Source organism: Podarcis erhardii, assembly GCF_964252035.2.
Source record: "Podarcis erhardii genome assembly, chromosome: 9".
Taxonomy (NCBI): Eukaryota; Metazoa; Chordata; class Lepidosauria; order Squamata; family Lacertidae; genus Podarcis; species Podarcis erhardii.
In genome coordinates this window covers 35,033,636-35,052,572 of record NC_138512.1, presented here as the reverse complement: position 1 = coordinate 35,052,572, position 18,937 = coordinate 35,033,636, and the positions used below count along the sequence as shown (strand labels likewise).

Below are 18,937 nucleotides of genomic sequence, written 5' to 3'. Positions count from 1 at the left end.
AGTGTGAGGAGAGAGCCAGTGTGGTGTAGTGGTTAAGAGCAGTAGACTCATAATCTGGGGAACCGGGTTCGCGTCTCCGCTCCTCCACATGCAGCTGCTGGGTGACCTTGGGCTAGTCACACTTCTCTGAAGTCTCTCAGCCCCATTCACCTCACAGAGTGTTTGTTGTGGGGGAGGAAGGGAAAGGAGAATGTTAGCCGCTTTGAGACTCCTTCAGGTCTCAAAGCGGGATATCAAATCCAAACTCCTCCTCCTCCTGACACACACAACAGTGCAAATCTCCAGATGCTGCAAATAGGTGCACCAGCCACTGTTAGACATACGGAGAGCAAGAAACAAAAAGAGAAGGAAAGGCAGGGGTTTGTTCCATATTCTTATTGTGCCTTTTGAGACGGTGAGGCTTGCTCACACTATTAGTTCTGATTCCTGTATCTGCCTCCTTCATCCCTTGCATTTTGTTTTCTGACACAGATCTATTGGTTCAAAGATGGGAAGCAAATATCTAAAAGGAGCGAGCACTACAGGATGCAAAGAGAACCTGATGGGACCTGCTCTCTCCACACTGCAGCTTCCGCCCTGGATGATGATGGGAATTACACTATCATGGCTGCCAACCCTCAGGTAAACCAAGTCTTGACTTAGGAGTAAGCATTCACAACCTGACTCTCAGTTACCTTAATTGACGGGTCATGTCATTTGGGCTCAGATGATACTTAAAGCATCCATGTTCATCTCACACTAATAGGGCGGGACCAGTAGATGTTGCCAAGTTGTGAACACGTTTCCTCCAGGGGATTATTAAAAAGAAGGAGGTTTTTCTGTCATGACCTGATTCTGAGCAACTGCCATCTAGGCGGTGTTCTTGTGCAACCTTAATGCACCCCATGTTGAAGGTGATTGAGGTCTGAACAGTCATGCATACATTACCCCTGATACTTTGTGATGGCCACCTGCCAGGGCTCCATGTCACCTGAGGGAAGGGGGTTTCTGGCTGACACAGGTGTTCCCCCCAGTTTAGCGCACCTTGACTAGTTCTACAAAGTTGAATTACAAATTCCCCCTGAAACCTCTTAATGGTAGTGCAGGTTATTGGCTTCTGAACATGTGGTTGTTAAAATCAGAGACCATACAGGTTTATGAAACAAGTAAATCATTTACTAAGTGTTTACTAAGATGGAAAAAGTATGGAGTTTTAAGAAAAACTATACAATGCAAAAGTTACCAAAAACCAATATATTCTCTTTTGAGCAAAATAAAGTAGATTAAAATGCCATCCACTTTCCTTGAACTTAATCAGTCCCTCACCTCACCAGATTCACTGATGAAGCTTACTCTTGAATAGCAGTCCTTTCTTCTTTGTCCTTCTTGCCACCTTTCTTCCCTTGGCTTGTAAAGCTTTTTGTTATTGCAATGAGATCCACTTTAATCTGAATGTTTCCAGCCTGGCTACGTGCATAGATGGATTCCCCTTGCCGATCACAGGCTCCACACAAATGGCTATAGGAAGTCGTGGAGCCCCTCAGCCGAGAGATATGCCAAACTCCTTTTCTGTAATGAAATTCCCTCTTCCCAGTTGAGCCCCAGGGGCAGTGTGGAGCTTCACACTTTAGCCCATGAGTACCCAAATGACAAGATATGCATTCCTATATAACAGTCCGGGGCAACAAAGGAGCTACGGAGGTAATTATATGTTACGAGAAAACTGGGGCACCTGCCAATAGCGCCAACACCATAATAAAACTTAACCCTTGTCCTGATGTCCTCTTGGGTGTTTCCATATACCCCACCAGGCTAGCCAATGGTGTAGAGTAGCAAACTAACAAAGACATTGGGTAAGTTCTACTGCCTGTTGCAGAAAGAGAAGGGGTCAGCTTAACAGAGGGCAGCAGGAGAAGCCGTACTCTTTTAGTAAAATTTAAAACACAAGTGCCTTGTGTGATTGCCAAGGGAAATAATACGCTTCTTAACCTGTGTTGCCCCTTGGGAACCCCAGGTCAACAAATGCCGCTCTGTTTAGGTAAAAGATTTCAGAAGCAAGGTTGAAAACCTGCTTGTCAACTAATGTGACCGCCAGAGCGGAATCCTCCAGAAGGAAAGTAGGCCCTTAACTGTTGGCACAGCAGTCTCACTGGGAGATTGCTTCATGACAACTTGAGACCAAAGAAGTGGTGTTACTTGCATCTCCAGTAGGCTAGAGATCAGGGATAGACAATGCAGTGCCTTCCATATGTTTTTGTACTCCTGCTCCCATCAGCCCCAGCCAGCATGACTAGTAGTGAGGCATGCCCACTTGTTACTGTTGCTGCTTTGTTTTAAATGCATTTGTTGTTCTTTTGTTTTTAGCTGCTTCAAATGATTTTATGTGCAAATAGTGGTTCAGAAAGTGATTAATAAATTAAGCATAATAATAATAATAGGAATTGTGATTCTGCAATGTCTGGAGGGGCACTGCATTGACCATCCCTGAGGTAGAGGAGGTTTTTATGGTACATTTATTACCACCCTTGAGTGTTTTAAAGCAGGGGTGGGAAACATGGGGCTCCCAGGTATTGTTGAACTACAGTTCCCATCACCCCTGACAGTTGGCCATGGTGGCTGGGGTTGATGGGAGTTGGGATTCTAGAAAGACCTACAGGGTCACAAGGTCCTCATCAGTCAGGCTTCAGAGAATTGGCTTCCTTCCCTCCCCCCCCCCCCTTGGCAGTAGATAAACAGAACAAAGGAAAAGGAGTCTTCTTACCAGTTAGAAACTTTAATAATCACAGCAAGAGAACAAAGAACACCTCTCCTAGAAATGGCGGCGCTCCCAATTAAATGCACTCCCCTCTCCATCCCTAATAAGCTACGTTACTCCTATGTCTTGTGATCTGGACTTGGAGCTGCTATGTTTTCTGTTCTGCTACTTTCTGAGCTCTCTGGGACTTTGGGGAAGAGGGGTGTCTACTATCCAGAGACTATGAATCTGTTAACTCTTTCTCTTCTAGTGTTTCTTTTGCTAGCTGTTCCCCATCCAGTATTTCCCAGCTTCTGCCTTCTGAACTATGCCCCTCTGCAAACCCCTGTTCCTATCTACATTGTCCTTCTCCAGGGAAGAATCGGGATCTGGAGGAGGGGGTGACTCCCACCATTCTTCCTCAGCGCAGCTCTCCTCAGCACGGTCCCTGACATCATCCCTGGTTCAAAGCAACAACAGCCTGACCCAGTGCATAATTACTATTTGTAAGGCCATCCAACTGAGTGTGGGTTGTTCTCAGGCAAGGAATGGCAGCTGAAGCGTGCTTACTGGCACATCCTTTTCCAGACACCTACTTTGTTCCCTCCCTCTTCTAGATTGCAATCTTAAGAGTCAAAAGAATAAAATATATTTGGTGTAGCACCAAAGATCTTTCCAAACCCAAATTGCAAGTAGGATTACATTTAAAAATAATGAGCTCTATCACTAAAGCACAGCTTATCCTCTTTGAGAGTGTTGTAGTCTGTTATGAACGTTGCTAGGCTACTTAACCATAATGGTTCCGTTGCTGAAAGGCTTGAGAGCCACCACTGTCCCCTCCCCTCTTTTGTGTAAAATACATAGGACTTGGTTTGGTATCACAAATATTAGAAAACCATGAAACATAAATGTTGAGTCTACAGAAAATTACTTCTGTGAACATATATAACATTTCCTATTATGCATGTAGACACTACAGTAGTAATTTCTGAGCTCTGTTAGGGCACACTGCATTGCTGACAGAAATTGTGCCAGTTCAGACATAAGACTAAGCTATGTTGTAGCATTGCATGCACAAGACTTGAGTTCATCCCCCTCTCTTTCTCTGGTGCAGCCACGAGGAGGATATTGGAAGCTTCCACTTTTAAACTAAGAAGTGTTCTTGGTTACGTCTTAACTTGGGGAAACTTTGATTAGGTTAAGCTCTGGTTAATTTAATCAATTCAGGATAAAACCATGGTTCATGATCCTGACTCGTTTACTGGGCAAAGTTTAAACTAACCAGAGTTTATATAAGTTCTGACATAGCAAGAAGCATCATTTAGTTCAAAAGCAGAAGTGAAGAATTGAGAGGACAGGATAGCTTGTGAACCTAAGGCTCTCTCACATAACACCACCAAACCATAGTTTTGTGCTATATCCCCAAAGGCCCATGGATAAAATAAAAACCCCTGTAAGATCCTAATATCTGTCCACAAATGAATCAGACTGCTGCATCTCTCTCCAATCCAGTGTTGTGACCTTGCCTCTGCTGTGAGTGGATGGTTTTGCCGCAACTCTGCATAGGGACTTATAGGAACATTCAGACATAGCAGTTCTTTGCATCTCTGCACTACTGTAGCTTTGCTTCCACCTAATCAGGAGGCATTGGGACACGAGTGCTGCTGTGGTCTAAACCACAGAGCCTAGGGCTTGCCGATCAGAAGGGCAGCAGTTCGAATCCCTGCGACGGGATGAGCTCCCGTTGCTCAGTCCCAGCTCCTGCCAACCTAGCAGTTCAAAAGCACATCAAAGTGCAAGTAGATAAAGAGGTACTGCTCCGCCGGGAAGGTAAACAGTGTTTCCGTGTGCTGCTCTGGTTTCGCCAGTAGCGGCTTAGTCATGCTGGCCACATGACCTGGAAAAAAATGTCTGTGGACAAACGGCGGATCCTTTGGCCTGTAAAACGAGATGAGCGCACTACCCCAGAGTCGTCTGCAACTGAACTTAACTGTCAGGGGTCCTTTACCTAACCAGGAGGCATATCTAGGACAGGGTCTCATGTGGACACACAGGCGATACACCCATCTGAAAGCGATGCTGGAGACAGAGTCTAGTTGAGGAACAAGCCATTTCCAAATCCAGTTGCCACAGAGGCACGTGAACCTTAGGTCAATGCAGGGTGGTTGTTTTTTACCACTGAATGTTTGAGTGTGCATGCACTCAGGGATAATGTGTGGACTGGAACATAGCAGAGAATATACAGAAGGATATCCAGTGAGCATTCTAGGTATGCATGGCTCTATTATGTGTGCCCCAGAGTGCTTGTCTTCTCCTCCACTCCCCCTTTTTACTAAATAGCAGTCCTCCTCCTTTGCATGTGAAATTACTTCTCAGGATCTGCAGAGTTGTTGATAAAATGGGTTAGGGATACAGTGGCGGTGCATGTTCTGAGATGCATCATTTTGTGCTTGTGGATGGGCCTGCTTTTGTGGATCATGGCCACTCTGTCAACTGTGCTGAATTCTTACCTGTTATTATCTGAGCATTCAGAACAATCTCTGGGGTGCTCAAGATTTATGGGGGTAGCATTATTCTGTGAAGGTCACCAGGCATCTTTTGATTATTTAAGTACTAGTCATTACCATAAGCAATAACTGAAGCAGTGCTTTCCTTAAAAAAAAAATTAAATTAAAAATGTTCTGCTTATATTCCTCTGGCTGAAGGACAAAGGGGTGCTTGATTTATGTATTTATTTTGGAAAACGATCAGCGAACTCTCTGGATGTGAATCTGGAAGTTTATTTATTATGCAACGAAGACAAGCATTTGCTTGGTTCATCTAGTCATTTTATATTCTCTCGTCACGGTATAATTTCCAAATAAACACAATTACGTCTCCTGGCCTTAGCATAGTTCCAGTATGCTTTTAACAGTGCATTAGAGACTAAGGGCAGCAGTGGATCGGCGCATGAGCTTTTCACACCAGAAGATGTAGATTCCAACTGCGTAGCGTCATCACCCAATGGAAATATGCCATGCTTTGTAATCCTAAACAATAATGGAAGTATGCCTGTAGGCCTCAAAGCTAGCACAGATGCGCTTAATGTGTCCATATAAGAGGGTGTTTGAGTGAAGATTTAAGTAGGTTGGTAATGAGCTGACCAGCTTAATCTTTTCAAAAGTAGTTGTGAAAAGATACCTTTGAATAGTGCAACCTAGCCTTCCCCAATCTTGCCCCCTTCAGATGATGATGGATTTCCACTCCCATGACCCCAGGCAGCATAGCCAGTGGCCAGGTATGATGGCAGTTGTAGTCCATCATCTGTCAGAAGGCACCGCACTACACATGACTTAAAAACAGCCATTTTAATTTCTCTTCCTTTAGCTCCTTCTGCAACAACATCATGTAGCATGGAAACACCCTATGAAGAATTAAGTGGGACAGTGTGTTCCCTGAGTGTGGATTGCACCCTGGGTGAAGATAGTAAATTTAAAAGAAGCAAGTGTACTCGTCTCTTGATAGTTAAGACTAATTTATAGAGATGACCGAAGGAGAGATATAAAGATGTTTCTGTGCACTGTAAAAACTTCACTTAAGAACTCATTCCCAGGCCATGGGCAGTAATTTGGTTATTTAGATTGTCCAGGATAATGGGAACATGGGCTTCAACTTTTAGTTTGCTCTCACTGATCATTGCTTGGCTTCCAGTAGTCCACTGACTTAACTGTTTGTGGGCTTGCTAAGTCGCCAACATGAACAAGATTCAAATGCACATAATTTCAGCTTGCCTACAATTCTGTTCATGCTTGTTGCCTTTTGTTACTCATATGAATGCAGTCTCGAGCATGAAGATGCTATTGTGCCAAAAGTTGTTTTACAAGTTGTGTAGAGTGCTGCCTGTGGGTTGAAATGAGCATTTAGTATTAAAAAAAAAGCTTATTTGAGTAGGCCTTGTTTAAAAGGCAACTTATATTCAGTGAAGAAAGTCACTGAGGTGAAACTAGAAGTGAGTCTGCCGGTAAGAAAGAAGCAGCACAATTTGCTTTTTAAGTTGCTAGTGTGCATGTGAATTCCCCTGGGTAACAGCTGTTTTTGGACTACAAGTCTCATCATCCCTAACCACTGGTCCTGCTGGTTAGGGATGATGGGAGTTGTAGTCCAAAAACAGCTGGAGACCCAAGTTTGGGAAACCCTGCAGTAGGGGTTATGTGATTTTAATGCCAACTACCAAAGTTGCACTGTTAAGAAATACTGTTCAGTGTAGTATTTATTAAGTTGGAAGCCGCCCAGAGTGGCTGAGACAACCCACTCAGATGGGTGGGATATAAAAAAATATTAGTATCAGTATCAGTATCAGTATCAGTATCAGTATCAGTATCAGTATTAGTATCTGGTGTAGTGTTACTTGGGGAAGGACATTAAAACAGATGGGTCTTTAAGGCCTTTCTAAAAGCCATTCTGAAGGAAATCAGCCCCGATTGCTCACTGGAAGGACAGATCCTGAAGCTGAGATTCCAATACTTTGGCCACCTCATAAGAAGAGAAGACTCCCTGGAAAAGACCCTGATGTTGGGAAAGATGGAGGGCACAAGGAGAAGGGGACGACAGAGGACAAGATGGTTGGACAGTGTTCGCGAAGCTACCAGCATGAGTCTGACCAAACCGTGGGAGGCAGTGGAAGACAGAAGTGCCTGGCGTGCTCTGGTCCATGGGCTCACGAAGAGTTGGACACGACTAAACGACTAAACAACAACAATAACAACAAAAGCCTGAAGTGTGAACTGCCCACTGCAGGTCTACTGGGAAGGAATTTCAAAGATGTGCAGGCACCACAGAGAAAGTCCTCTCTCTTATGGTCACCCATTTCACAGAACAGGCTTCTACTTTTGCCTCACAACTTACAGGAGAAAATGGTGGACTTGAGTGGGTAGCAGAGAATAATGCTCTCTCTGTTGCAGAGTTTTTAGACAGACATCAACTGCAGGCAAGGACCTGATAATCCTAAATACAATCCAGAAGATAATTATGTGTGCTTAAGTCCCACTGGATTTTAGCCAGATTCAAGTACACATAATTGTGTGCTGGCTTGAAGCCTGCATTTGCAAAATGTATTACGGCTTTTAAAAAGTTGTTGTAGAATTGTTAGTCCAATGCAGCTCCAGGGAAAACACAAGCGCAGTGATATCATGATTACAAAGACCCAACTTTCTTCTTTGAACGAGCTTTATGGTGCAGCAACATACTGAGGGCCACAAGTTCCCAACCCTTGTCTTGTTAGTTTTTCAGCTTCTCCAGACCTAGGATTCACCTCTTAACTCCAGTTTGCAAACTGGGACCACTCTTAATTTTTTTTACTACATGTGGCTGACACACTCTGTCATCCTCACCAAAAGACTAATTACACATTTCAAATACTTATAAGAAGACAGTAAAGTCTTTTTTTAAAAAAAACAACAACCCTTTGCTGGTTTAACTTTACATTTTGTGTCCTTTTAGGGAGGAGAACACATTGATAAAGGGCTAAGAGACTGTGCTACAAATTTGGAAATCCCTTTATTCAGATATCCTTTCTCTTACTATGAACTTGGGGTGCTGTATTTATTTAGTACCCTTCTTTTAAATGTTTTTCCTCCTTTGTATTTCAATGGGATTTTTTTAAAAAAACCAACTTAAGACATATTTATACTGTCTCATAACCTAAAAGTTATCTGGGTGGCTTACAGTAACGTGAGTTGCCTCCTCACCTAGAAATATGGGAAATAATAATACAGGCATACCTTACAGGGGTGTCGATCCCAGGGCACGGTGAGGAGGGAAGATGATGCAGCTACCTTGAGAAAGCTGAGTGAGTCTGATTGCATGCCCAAATGCCATAAACTCGCCCCATCAGGACGGCTCAGTGAAACCAAAACCACTGACATTTTGTGGAATAAATTAAGCCACAACTTTTATTACAGATGTCAGTGAGTTTGGCATGGCATTGGGCTAGCCACCCTCACTTCCAGCCCACCTGCTGGAGGGATACCAGGGGTCAAGGCCGTATCTGGGATTGATCCATAACATACATAAAGTAGGTGCAAACACCACCCCCCCAGTCTTGCTGCGTGGGTGAATGCTGTTGCCCCAAAGCACCTTCCCCGGCATCCCTTTAACGGGACACCACCTTGGAGGGAGAAGCAGAGGCTCCCACTCAAGCAGTTATTTTGAATTCCAGCAGCTGGCAGGAGAGGGGAATTTGTCAGAAGCAAGATCCACAGCAGTACAGCAGGTGGTGATAGGTGAGTCACCAGGCTGCAAGTGCCACATCACCCCTGGAGAGGGTGAGCAGATATTCTGGTCGGTGCCTAAAGGGGAGAATGCCCTGGATGCTGCAGCATGAGTTCCATGATGGAAGAAAGACGCAGGTCATAAATGTACAAAATAAATAAAATGAATGTATATGAAGTCCTTTAAATACTCAAAGGTGCTCTTAAAATGTTAAGTATCAGAAGGAGAAGGAGAAGAAGTAGTAGTAGTAGTAGTAGGTAGTGGTGGTGGTGTAATTGTCACAGCCTTCCTCATGCTTTGGAAAACAAATTCCTTGTTGTTCAAGTACATAAGAATACATGCCAGAAATATTTATTGCTCTTTCCATTCAGCTTTCTGGTTCTACCTCTTAGATTTTTTATTTTGGGGGGGGGGGGAGGGAGAGATATTTGTACAAGCAAACAATAGCTGACTGGCTACAGGCTCTTTCTGTGTTTGTACAGCTGGTTTTGTATGCTTTTGGTGTGACTTTGAAATCCCAGGGGTGTGTGGCTTAATGTGTTACTTTGTTATAAGTTACCTATTAACTCGCCATGCCTGGTTTTCCCCAGAATGTAACAACATCCCATACGCAAACACAATTTTTTCAGTGCAATAGCCATAGTAATTTACTAACAGAATAAAAACAGCCGGGTGACAATGTAGATTGGGCCGAGACGGAAAAGACAAGTAAATAGCAGCTGTGATGGTGAAGAGGGAAGGATCCGCCTGGGGCAATCCTGCCCAACAGCTTGGACAAAGCCGGACAAAGCTTGGAGCTGCCATTGGTGATTGCTGTAGACATTGCTGCACATTCTCTGTGCCTTTATTCTATAGAGTCCTTGGGTTCTCTTGCCCTTCTGTAGATTAACCCGTGGCATCCTCTGCTCTTCTATAATGTCTTTGGTGGCATCTAGCTCTCTGCTCTCTTTCATGCACACACCAGCTGTGGGAAGTACAAGATTCTCTCCAGTGGAAGCATTTGGTACAACTGTGTAACACTTGGTGTAGTCTTCAATGTTAATTAATATTGACAGCATAATTGTTTTGTGTGTTTTTTTTTCAAATGTATAACATCTGTATTTTACTTCCATTGCTTGATAGGGCAGGGTAAGCTGTACAGGAAGGCTGATGGTCCAAGCTGTCAACCAGAGAGGACGTAGTCCCCGGACACCTCCTAGTCAGCCGCATGTCAGAAGGTACCAAAGGCATATGCACATCTTTCCCAAGAGTTCTAACATGAGTCCTTTTGGGTTCCAATACAGAAATAAATACTTCCATGTTTATTTCTGGTAATGCTTGCCTTGATTCCCAACATTCTTGACACAGTTAACAGTTCGTCATAGGAAATTCTGTATTAGATGCCTAAAATGTTCAACCTAATCCTAATCCTGCTAACTGAACTGTTTGGTAAAATAGTTAAAATGTTAAATATATGAAATGGACACTGAAAGTGAAATTTGCAGAACACCCTAGGTGCATGTCTCGGGGTAGGGTTCCGTAGTTTGGGTGCCACTACCAAAAAGGCCTTTTCTCTTGTAGTCAACTGCTGTACCTCAGAAAGTATACCTTAGTTTCCCGGCAGATTTGTGTGCAAGAGAAAGCACTTCTTAAAATACTTGGGTCCAAAGCCATTTAATGACTGAAGGTTAAATTCCTTATCAACACATTTAAAAACAACCACCACTATTGGGTCCATTTTGCAGAGACCTGATTCCCACATAATGTCGTCAAGCCCCAAAAACACAGGCTTCTGGGTAGGAGATCCCAGCCGCTTGACTCTTCCCCATTTATTTTGCTGCTGCACTGCACTAAGTCCAAGTTCGGCTTAGCATGTCATCCAAAACGGAGTTCCTAGTTTGGCTCTCTCTCAAGACTGACCACTAGCTGTAACAAAACTTTGTCTCATGGTTTACAGCTCTTTGTTTACCCGGAGGCACTAAACCACATGCCTAGGTCTGGATGACATGCTGAGCTAAATAAACAATGGCTTGGTGCAGTGCAGCACAGCAACAGAACAATCAGGGAGAAGCAGAGCGACTGCGATTTTCTCTCTGCCTGTTTGTGTAATCGCTTAGCATGGCATTGGCCTGGTCTACACATCACACTAAGCCAAAGCAATGTATGTTAGAGGTTGCTCCAGGCTTTATGCAGTCCCTGGGTTTCACTGGTGTTTGCTATGATAAACATACAAAACTAGAAGCAGAGATGCACAATCCCTATACAATATGCATGTGGACCCAGGAACACCTGGTGGAACTCAGTTGCTACATCAGGACAACTTTAAGCAGCAATTAGTAGCCTTGTCCTGATGTTCACAAGAAAAAGCTTTCTGTTGGTGGGGGAATGCAAAGTAAAAAAAATGGTGGAGTTGTCTGGCAGTTTGCTGTAAGGAACTGAGATCTGGTTTCCTTTAAACTCTTTGCCACTGCTGTGTATGTTCTGAAGAAACTAGTTAAGAGTGTGCATGCACACTTCCATGTTTTCAAACATTGCAAAGATGAAGAAAAATGTAGAAGTGTATGATAAGAGAAAGGCAAGAGGAAAAATCAAGAAAAACTAAAAGTAGTGATCCAGCCAAATATAAGAAAATGTTTGAGCTACACCCTTTGTCAGAAAATGATTAAGCATGTCCTTGCATCTCTCTCACTAAAATAAATTACACATGATAAATTTAGCAGCATAATGTCCAATTTAGGTATGTGGGGTGTGTGTGTGTGTGTGTGTGTGTGTGTTTTCAAGCTATTTGGTCCACTAGTGAGAGATTGATTTAAATGCACAATTCCACAGTCTCTTATTGATTTTCTTGTATGGGTGTGTGTAATATATCCAAAATTAATTGAAACATGATGGTGTTGCTAACATCTGGCACTTCATATATTTTCGAGCTTCTGTCAGCACTCAGTTTTGGATGTGTTCGTAACAGAGCAAACCTTATGTGACTCATAAATAGGGAGCAATTTGAATTTATGTTCTAGTAGGCATGCAGAGGTTGCCTTTTGCTCCTTTGCATCTTACTCATTTTATTGACCAGTATTGTGGTAGAGAGCCTTCTCTTCCCCCTGCCCCAAAGTTCTTCTGAAAGCCAAGAATTTGCTTAGGGTACATAAGAAAAATTCCTCTCATCTTAGTCCAATTCAAAGTCTACTTTGAAATTAATGAAAGTTTAGGGGAGGGGTGTTGATGGTCACAGGTGAGGGAACATATGTGTGGAATCTAGTCCATCATTTTGGTCATATTTACTTTTATTTTAAAAGTATGTGCATTGTTGAGGGTTTGGGAATAATGTCAATAATGAAAAACCTCTTAACCTAAGGCTACAGTTAGGGCAGAGCCTGGGAACGAAAATGAATGTGTCTTGTCTCTTATATATTTTTGCAGACCTCGATCTCGATCAAGGGATAGTGGAGATGAAAATGAACCAATCCAGGAGCGTTTCTTCCGACCTCATTTCCTGCAGGCCCCGGGAGATCTGATAGTTCAAGAAGGAAAACTTTGCAGAATGGACTGCAAGGTACATTTTTAATTTTATTTTAACCTTTATAGGTCATATTCAACTGGATTTTACGATCATCATATACTTTTTTTTTTTGGTCAAATACATGGGGTTGGTTGAAATGGTGAGCCTAATAGTCGTATTCCACTTGTGGAGAGATGACTCCCATAAACTTGTGTTGTAGTTGAATTCCTGATCAGATCACTTTGTAACTGCATAGGCTGGATTCCAGTTCAGCTTTTTAAAGGCAGTTTTATTTCTTTCTCCAGCAGATACTGAAATAATAATAAAAGGCAGAGATTCATAATGTTTTATGAAATGTTATCACATGAAAAATGACATTGTAAAAGTTAACAGTAAGCACCGCTCTGGTAATGGATTTATAGATAAAATATGTGCTCCCTCTAGTGGATTTGAATGCATGGGTTTCCAAAATAGAGCCAAAGGCTGCAATCCTGTACCTTTTGCGCACTTACCAGGAAGTTAGACTAGCTGAAGAGTAGACATGCATTGTTGTAACAAAGCAAGCAGGAAGCACAGAAATATTCCAGGAGCACAGCAAAGGTAATCTACATTTGTGCTCCTATTTCTAGCTGGCCTATCAAACAGATGCCACCAGATTTTCACCCTCTATATTACTTGACCTGTGAAATGAAATATGAGAATTTTGCATCTGGTTGGGAAGGAATATGATGATTTATGAATTTATCCTACTGTATTTGGAGTGGGCAAGCTTAAAACCTAAGTAAATAAATGGCCAGATGTAGTTGGATGTCCCATTCTGATGCCTCCTTGTGAAATGTACAAATGTCTGCTTGCAAAGCTGTCATACTACTGTGTTTTGCATTATATCAGCGCAACTATTAGATTGTCTCACTGAAGCCACATGCCCAGGTGAAGGCCGTAATTCTCCTGGTCGATACCTGAACCAATGTTGAAGTTCTGAACTGAGATACATCTGAACAGAGAGGAAAATATAATGCATATTCATCTGTAACATTCAGTTTTCATTCCTCCTTTGAACCCAGAGATGAGGATCCTCAAGCCATGGGATCCAAATGTGGCCCTCTAATATATTATTTTATTTGTACCCCGTCCATCTGACTGGGTTGCCCCAGCCACTCTGGGCAGCTTCCCTCTCAAGCTTTCAACCTAGTCATTAGGACTTTCCCTTGGCTTTGCCTCTTCCCCAAGACACATCCTTCAATGGCCTTACTCCACCCCCTCCTCCAGTGCTTTTCCCTGGCTGGAATATGTCCTTGAAATGAGATGCCTCTTGCTTGCCTAGGTAGAAAGATGGGTGTCTAGGCAGTCTGATTTATTATTTATGTTGTTTTCTGTGCAAAGGTAAAAGTTGCATCCATCGCTCTGCCCACTTCTGCCTCACTCCTCTCACCACTGGAATGAGTCCCTCAGAAAATTTCCAATGAGGGAATGTGGCCCTTGGGCTAAAAGATATTCCTCACTCCTGTTTTATCCCACTTAAGTTTTCTTGTGCAGAGGTACAATTTGAAAACGATTGCATTTGAAAGGTGCTCAGGCGCTTTGCGTAACAGAACTAAGCAATCCGGAATTTTACTTGTCTGCTTTTGAAGCCTCCCTGAGCTTTTCATGACATTGTTGCTAAAACAACATTTTATAAGCAGTAAGTATTATTAATGATGCACATCTTTCAACAAGCTGTGGTTTGTTCAAAGCATTCTGAATATGTAGTATAAGAAGTGATGAATGTATAGCTGAAATGGAATTTGAAGTTCAGTGATAAATTTCCCGACACATTCCTTCTTTCCTTTGCTTTTCTCAATACTTGGCTCCATGCAGCTGTTATGGAGAGAAAGGGATGTTGAAAGGATTGCTCCTCTTGGTAATCAAGGGCAAAAGTGTAAGGAGTTGACTGATCACGTGTGAAAGTGCTTCATTCTGTGTGTCATAATACCTAATGCTATTATGGAATGTATATTAGAAATACACTTTGCCACTGAAGGCAGGAGGTGCTTGGAAATCCTCCCCTGTCCTGCCCCCCCCCAAAAAAAAAAGTGGTGATGGGTTTTGATCCATTTATGGCCTTGAAGGTTAGGGAGAAATAAAAACAAGAGGAAATGTATATAAACAGGAGGGGTCCCTCCCCCTCAGGAGTGGCTCTGGGCCTTCATACTGGATACTCATGAAACAAATGCTTGTATTTTTTCTATTGTCTCTCCATGCTATTGTCCCGCTGAGGTTTCTTCTGTGTTCCATTTTAAGGTCAGTGGCTTACCAACACCAGATATCAGCTGGCAAGTCAATGGAAGAGTTATACGTTCTGACAGCTCCCACAAAATGCTTGTACGGGAGAATGGTGTACACTCCCTGATCATAGAGCCTGTCACAGCAAGGGATGCTGGCATCTATACATGTGTTGCCACCAATCGAGCTGGTCAGAACACTTTCAGCTTGGAACTGATCGTTGCAGGTAACATCTCCACACCTTGCCTCCTGCCTAGCTGTACAAGACTTAATTTATTTTGGCATGCCTAAGCTCCCCAGGAATTCAGAGTTTGCTTTCTGCTGTGTTCTTTTTGAAGATGCATTTGGCCTCTTTGGCAATAAATCATCTTCCTTTTGGGGGTTTTAAGGATTTGGGCATAATCAATATTTTTCCCAGAGAGACTTTCTCAGCGGTGGGGTGGGAATTAACAAGCTCACATTTGGGGAGACGGAGGATATGTGGCTGCCATGAAATAGTGGTTTTGAGAGGGGATGGCTTTCTTAAGGCCACTCTGGTCACTCTTAGACTATTGTTTAATGAGCTTTCTTAAGGCCACTCTGGTCACTCCTAGACTATTGTTTAATGAGCATTTAGCCGCATTTGTTTGTGGAGAGGTTAGATGACATCTGCTATTTAATGAGCATTCACTCTGATCTGTCTTTGGGGAGATCAGACCATGTTGTATCATTATCCTGCAATTTCCAGTGCATTTTGCAGTCACTTTATCAGGAAAAGTCTGATCTTTTGGGAAAATGGGTTTGTTGCACAAGAGCTCCAAACCAGCTTTATTTAAGCAGCCTGAATTTTCTGGGATGATTGAATCCTACCTGAAAATCCTGACAGTCTGAGTTTGACACGTGGGCTTTCAGCTGATGCCTCTTTTTTTACAACACACTTGCACCAGCTTTCCTATAACAAATAAAAGGCTCACAAGTATATAATTAAGGGGGGGGACTACAGATGGGTGAACAGTCTCTGCATTCCCTACAGTGCTATCAAAATGCATATGGATTGTTTAGGAACAGTGCTTGGTGGGTTGTGTCTTAAATTTGAATTGGTAATTTGAATTCACTGTACAACAGTTGAACTCGGAGATCAGAGCAATGAGTGACTGTAGGAAGGGACAATTGTGTATGGCTTTGGGGATCTTTAAATGATATCCTGGCCTTCTCTGTTAGCAGTTTTCAGGCAAAAGATGTGAAAGATCCAACCACAAATAGCCAATAATGTGTGGGTTTATAGCAGTGATGGCTAAACTCGGCCCTCCGGCTGTTTTGAGACTATAATTCCCGTCATCCCTGACCACTGTTCCTGTTAGCTAGGGATGTTGGGAGTTGTAGTCCAAAAACAGCTGGAGGGCCAAGTTAGGCCATCACTGGTTTAAAGTAAGCTATGGGATCAGCACCCTGCCTTCAAGGGTGTACGTGTCATACCTCTACTAGAAATAGCATTGAGATCAGCCCCTTCCACGCTCACGTGTTTGGATTATTTAGCAAGTACCCCATCTCTGTGGATTCACTCATGCATAAATAGCTCCCATGCAGCTAGGATAGTTCTTAGAAGGCTCCTTTGCAAGTGGAAAATTAAAGTGGGTAAGTCAGCTATGTTCCGTCTTCTAAAGAGATGAAGAACATCTACTGGCCTGTTGTTGTTGTTGTTGTTGTTGTTGTTGTGTATTAAAAGCACAGTTATAAACTGAGCACAATCCCCAACCACCTGAGCACCTCAAGTTTGTGATTTTGGGAGGAGGAAAATAAGAATTTGCACAACTCTCCTAGTGAAGTCATTTTGAGTCTGACCAGATTGTATCCCCCCCCCCCAATCTAAGATGTAATTCAGTTGCTGCCAAAATGCAAAAAAAGCTTTCCCAATGCCACTACATGCCATGTGCTGCTCCTGCTCAGAAACACCAACAGGAAACGCGGGGAAATATGTATGGGATATTTTATTGGTTCAAATGAGGGAGAGAGAAAAGTTATTTCTTTTTTTATAGCTAAGGAAGCACACAAGCCACCTGTATTTGTAGAGAAGCTACAAAACACAGGTGTAGCTGAGGGGTATCCTGTGCGACTGGAATGCCGGGTTTCAGGTGTGCCACACCCTCAGATCTTCTGGAAGAAAGAAAACGAGTCGCTCACATACAATACTGACAGAGTGAGGTTAGTCTTGTTTATTCTGAGTCTCTGCTTGACGTTGAAATTTTCATGTATTGTGTTGGTCAGGGGTTGCATTTGCTTTTATTTCTCGGGTAGGTTTTGGATCTGTGGATGGTCCATAATGGCGCTAGGTTTGTTGGGGTGGAGGGAGGGGCTGGTGGTCTCCTGGCAGTGGGAAACACAGTACTGTATAGCTGGCTCTGATTCTGCAGTTGACAGCATAGGGAAGACTGACAGTTTACAAGATGAAATTGAATTATAAGCTTTCTTTTTGTTCTTATTGATAACATGTGTTGGCAGGAATGGACCTACCAGATGCTTCCTTAAGGAATAATCAGCATATCGTTATCTACATTGGGTCTTACAGCTATATAATTTTTTAAAACCCTGAAAATAAATGAATTACAAATATATTTTCTTGGGAATGGTTTACAAAGAACTGCTATTTCTGAATTCTTAAAAGCTACCTGTAATAAATATTGAACACAGTGGGTGGCAAACCTCCAGCCCTCACCTTGATGTCAGGAACCTGCTTCCAATGTAAGACTTGCAGAATGTTTTAGGTTTACATGGTGGGGCAGGAGTTGGAGATGTGCAGAAGCAGTGAGGCGGTACAGCACATTAATAAATAAAGTACAGTGGGAGGAAAAGATAACAAATGGTTTCTTGCACTGATGCTAGTTTTATCAAGTGCTGGGAACCTGAGCCCTCCAGAAGTTGCTGGACTCAATTCCCATCTATCCCAGCCAGCATGGCCAATGGTGAGAGGGATGATGAGACTTGTAGTCCAACATCTGGAGGGTTGCAGTTTCCCCATCCCTCCAATAATAAGAATAATAATTTTTTTACTTGTACCCCGCCCATCTGGCTAAGTTTCCCCAGCCAAATGTCCCACCTGGGTTATATATTTTCATTTCCCAGTGGGAGGGAGCAACATTGCCAAAAGTGATAAGTGGGCCTAGGTATACCCTGAAAAAGTGGTGGATGGGTTCAGTTTACGCTTATCCTGAAATTAATCCCTGGCATTGGTCTGCTCAAGGAATTGAAAACCAGCCTCTTCAATTCAAAATCTGAATAAACAAACTATCATTTAAAATAATAAATGTACATAACCATGCCACTATTGTTATTTACTTCTATTTCAGCATGCACCAGGATAACCATGGCTATATCTGCCTGCTTGTTCAGGGAGCTACAAAAGAAGATGCTGGTTGGTACACTGTGTCAGCAAAGAATGAGGCTGGGATTGTGTCCTGCACAGCAAGGCTGGATGTCTATAGTAAGTTTAGCTGCTCCCTGTAGAAAAGCAATACACTGTCATAGATGGGGACCTGTGGCCCTCCAGATGTTGCTGCACTTCCATCAGCCCCAGCCAGCTTGGGCAGTGTTGGGGAGTCCAACATCTGGAGTGCCACAAGTTCCTCATCCTTGCTCTATTGAAATCCATAAACCATGATTATTGTACTTTAAGAATAGGTCTATACAATGTAGGAGCCCTCTAGTTTTGCAGCCCATGTGGGAAATACCAAACAAATGTTCCTAACAGCCTATTCCACACGTATATTCAAATTTGCAGGTGGGGTTGGAAGAATGCTCTGCATTGCTTCCACTTTCCCTAGGTTCAGAGGTGCCCATGTTTTTCCAGTCCCCGGCATATCTGTGGATTGGTAATTAAAGATTGCAACCATCCAGACATGCTTCATTGACTACCTGTGGATAAGACTATCTCATAGCTAAGTTGTACATTTTTTAAAAAAAATCACGTTGTGAACCGAAGAACAAAGTAAGGTGTGGATTAGTGGCATATCAAACCAATGCACTCACTGTGCAGTCAGGATTGGCTGCATGCAGTTGGGAAAGCATCTAGTGTCTGAACTGCCTGGAGTGAATCCCATATTCTGTTGCCAAGTTCACCAAGATCTGTGCAACTGGAAGAAAGCAGAGGAAGGAAATTCATCAGAGAGAAGGTTAAGTGGTACAGAATGGAAGAGGGGAAAAGATGATTTGCCAGTGATGAGTACCTTGTGTGCCATGTGGTTATCAGAAAATGGATGAAA

General features: G+C 42.9%; 2 protein-coding genes across 20 annotated transcripts in view; one reads left to right on the top strand and one right to left on the bottom strand.

Annotated features, from left to right (window-relative positions):
* The window catches only part of CBR4 (carbonyl reductase 4), a 239,934-nt gene that overhangs the window by 199,444 nt on the left and 21,553 nt on the right, over positions 1-18,937 (bottom strand). For 12 of the 15 annotated variants that reach the window (XM_081875452.1, XM_081875453.1, XM_081875445.1 and 9 more), the window contains 2 exons: positions 18,705-18,808; positions 16,655-16,835 (listed from right to left, as the gene is read on the bottom strand). The exons of 1 other annotated variant lie outside the window; for it this stretch is intronic. The gene's annotated coding sequence lies outside the window, so the exon portion shown is untranslated. Of the gene's footprint in view, positions 1-12,488; positions 13,435-15,551; positions 16,836-18,704; positions 18,809-18,937 lie in introns of those variants that run through there. 2 more of the 15 variants (XR_014159892.1, XM_081875454.1) reach the window with 2 other exon arrangements.
* PALLD (palladin, cytoskeletal associated protein) overlaps positions 1-18,937 on the top strand; it is a 218,710-nt gene that overhangs the window by 197,067 nt on the left and 2,706 nt on the right. For all 5 annotated transcript variants that reach the window (XM_081875220.1, XM_081875221.1, XM_081875222.1 and 2 more), the window contains 6 exons: positions 472-621; positions 10,085-10,179; positions 12,362-12,494; positions 14,721-14,928; positions 16,718-16,883; positions 18,026-18,159. In XM_081875220.1, the coding sequence (XP_081731346.1) occupies positions 472-621; positions 10,085-10,179; positions 12,362-12,494; positions 14,721-14,928; positions 16,718-16,883; positions 18,026-18,159 (886 nt within the window). The remainder of the gene's footprint in view (positions 1-471; positions 622-10,084; positions 10,180-12,361; positions 12,495-14,720; positions 14,929-16,717; positions 16,884-18,025; positions 18,160-18,937) is intronic.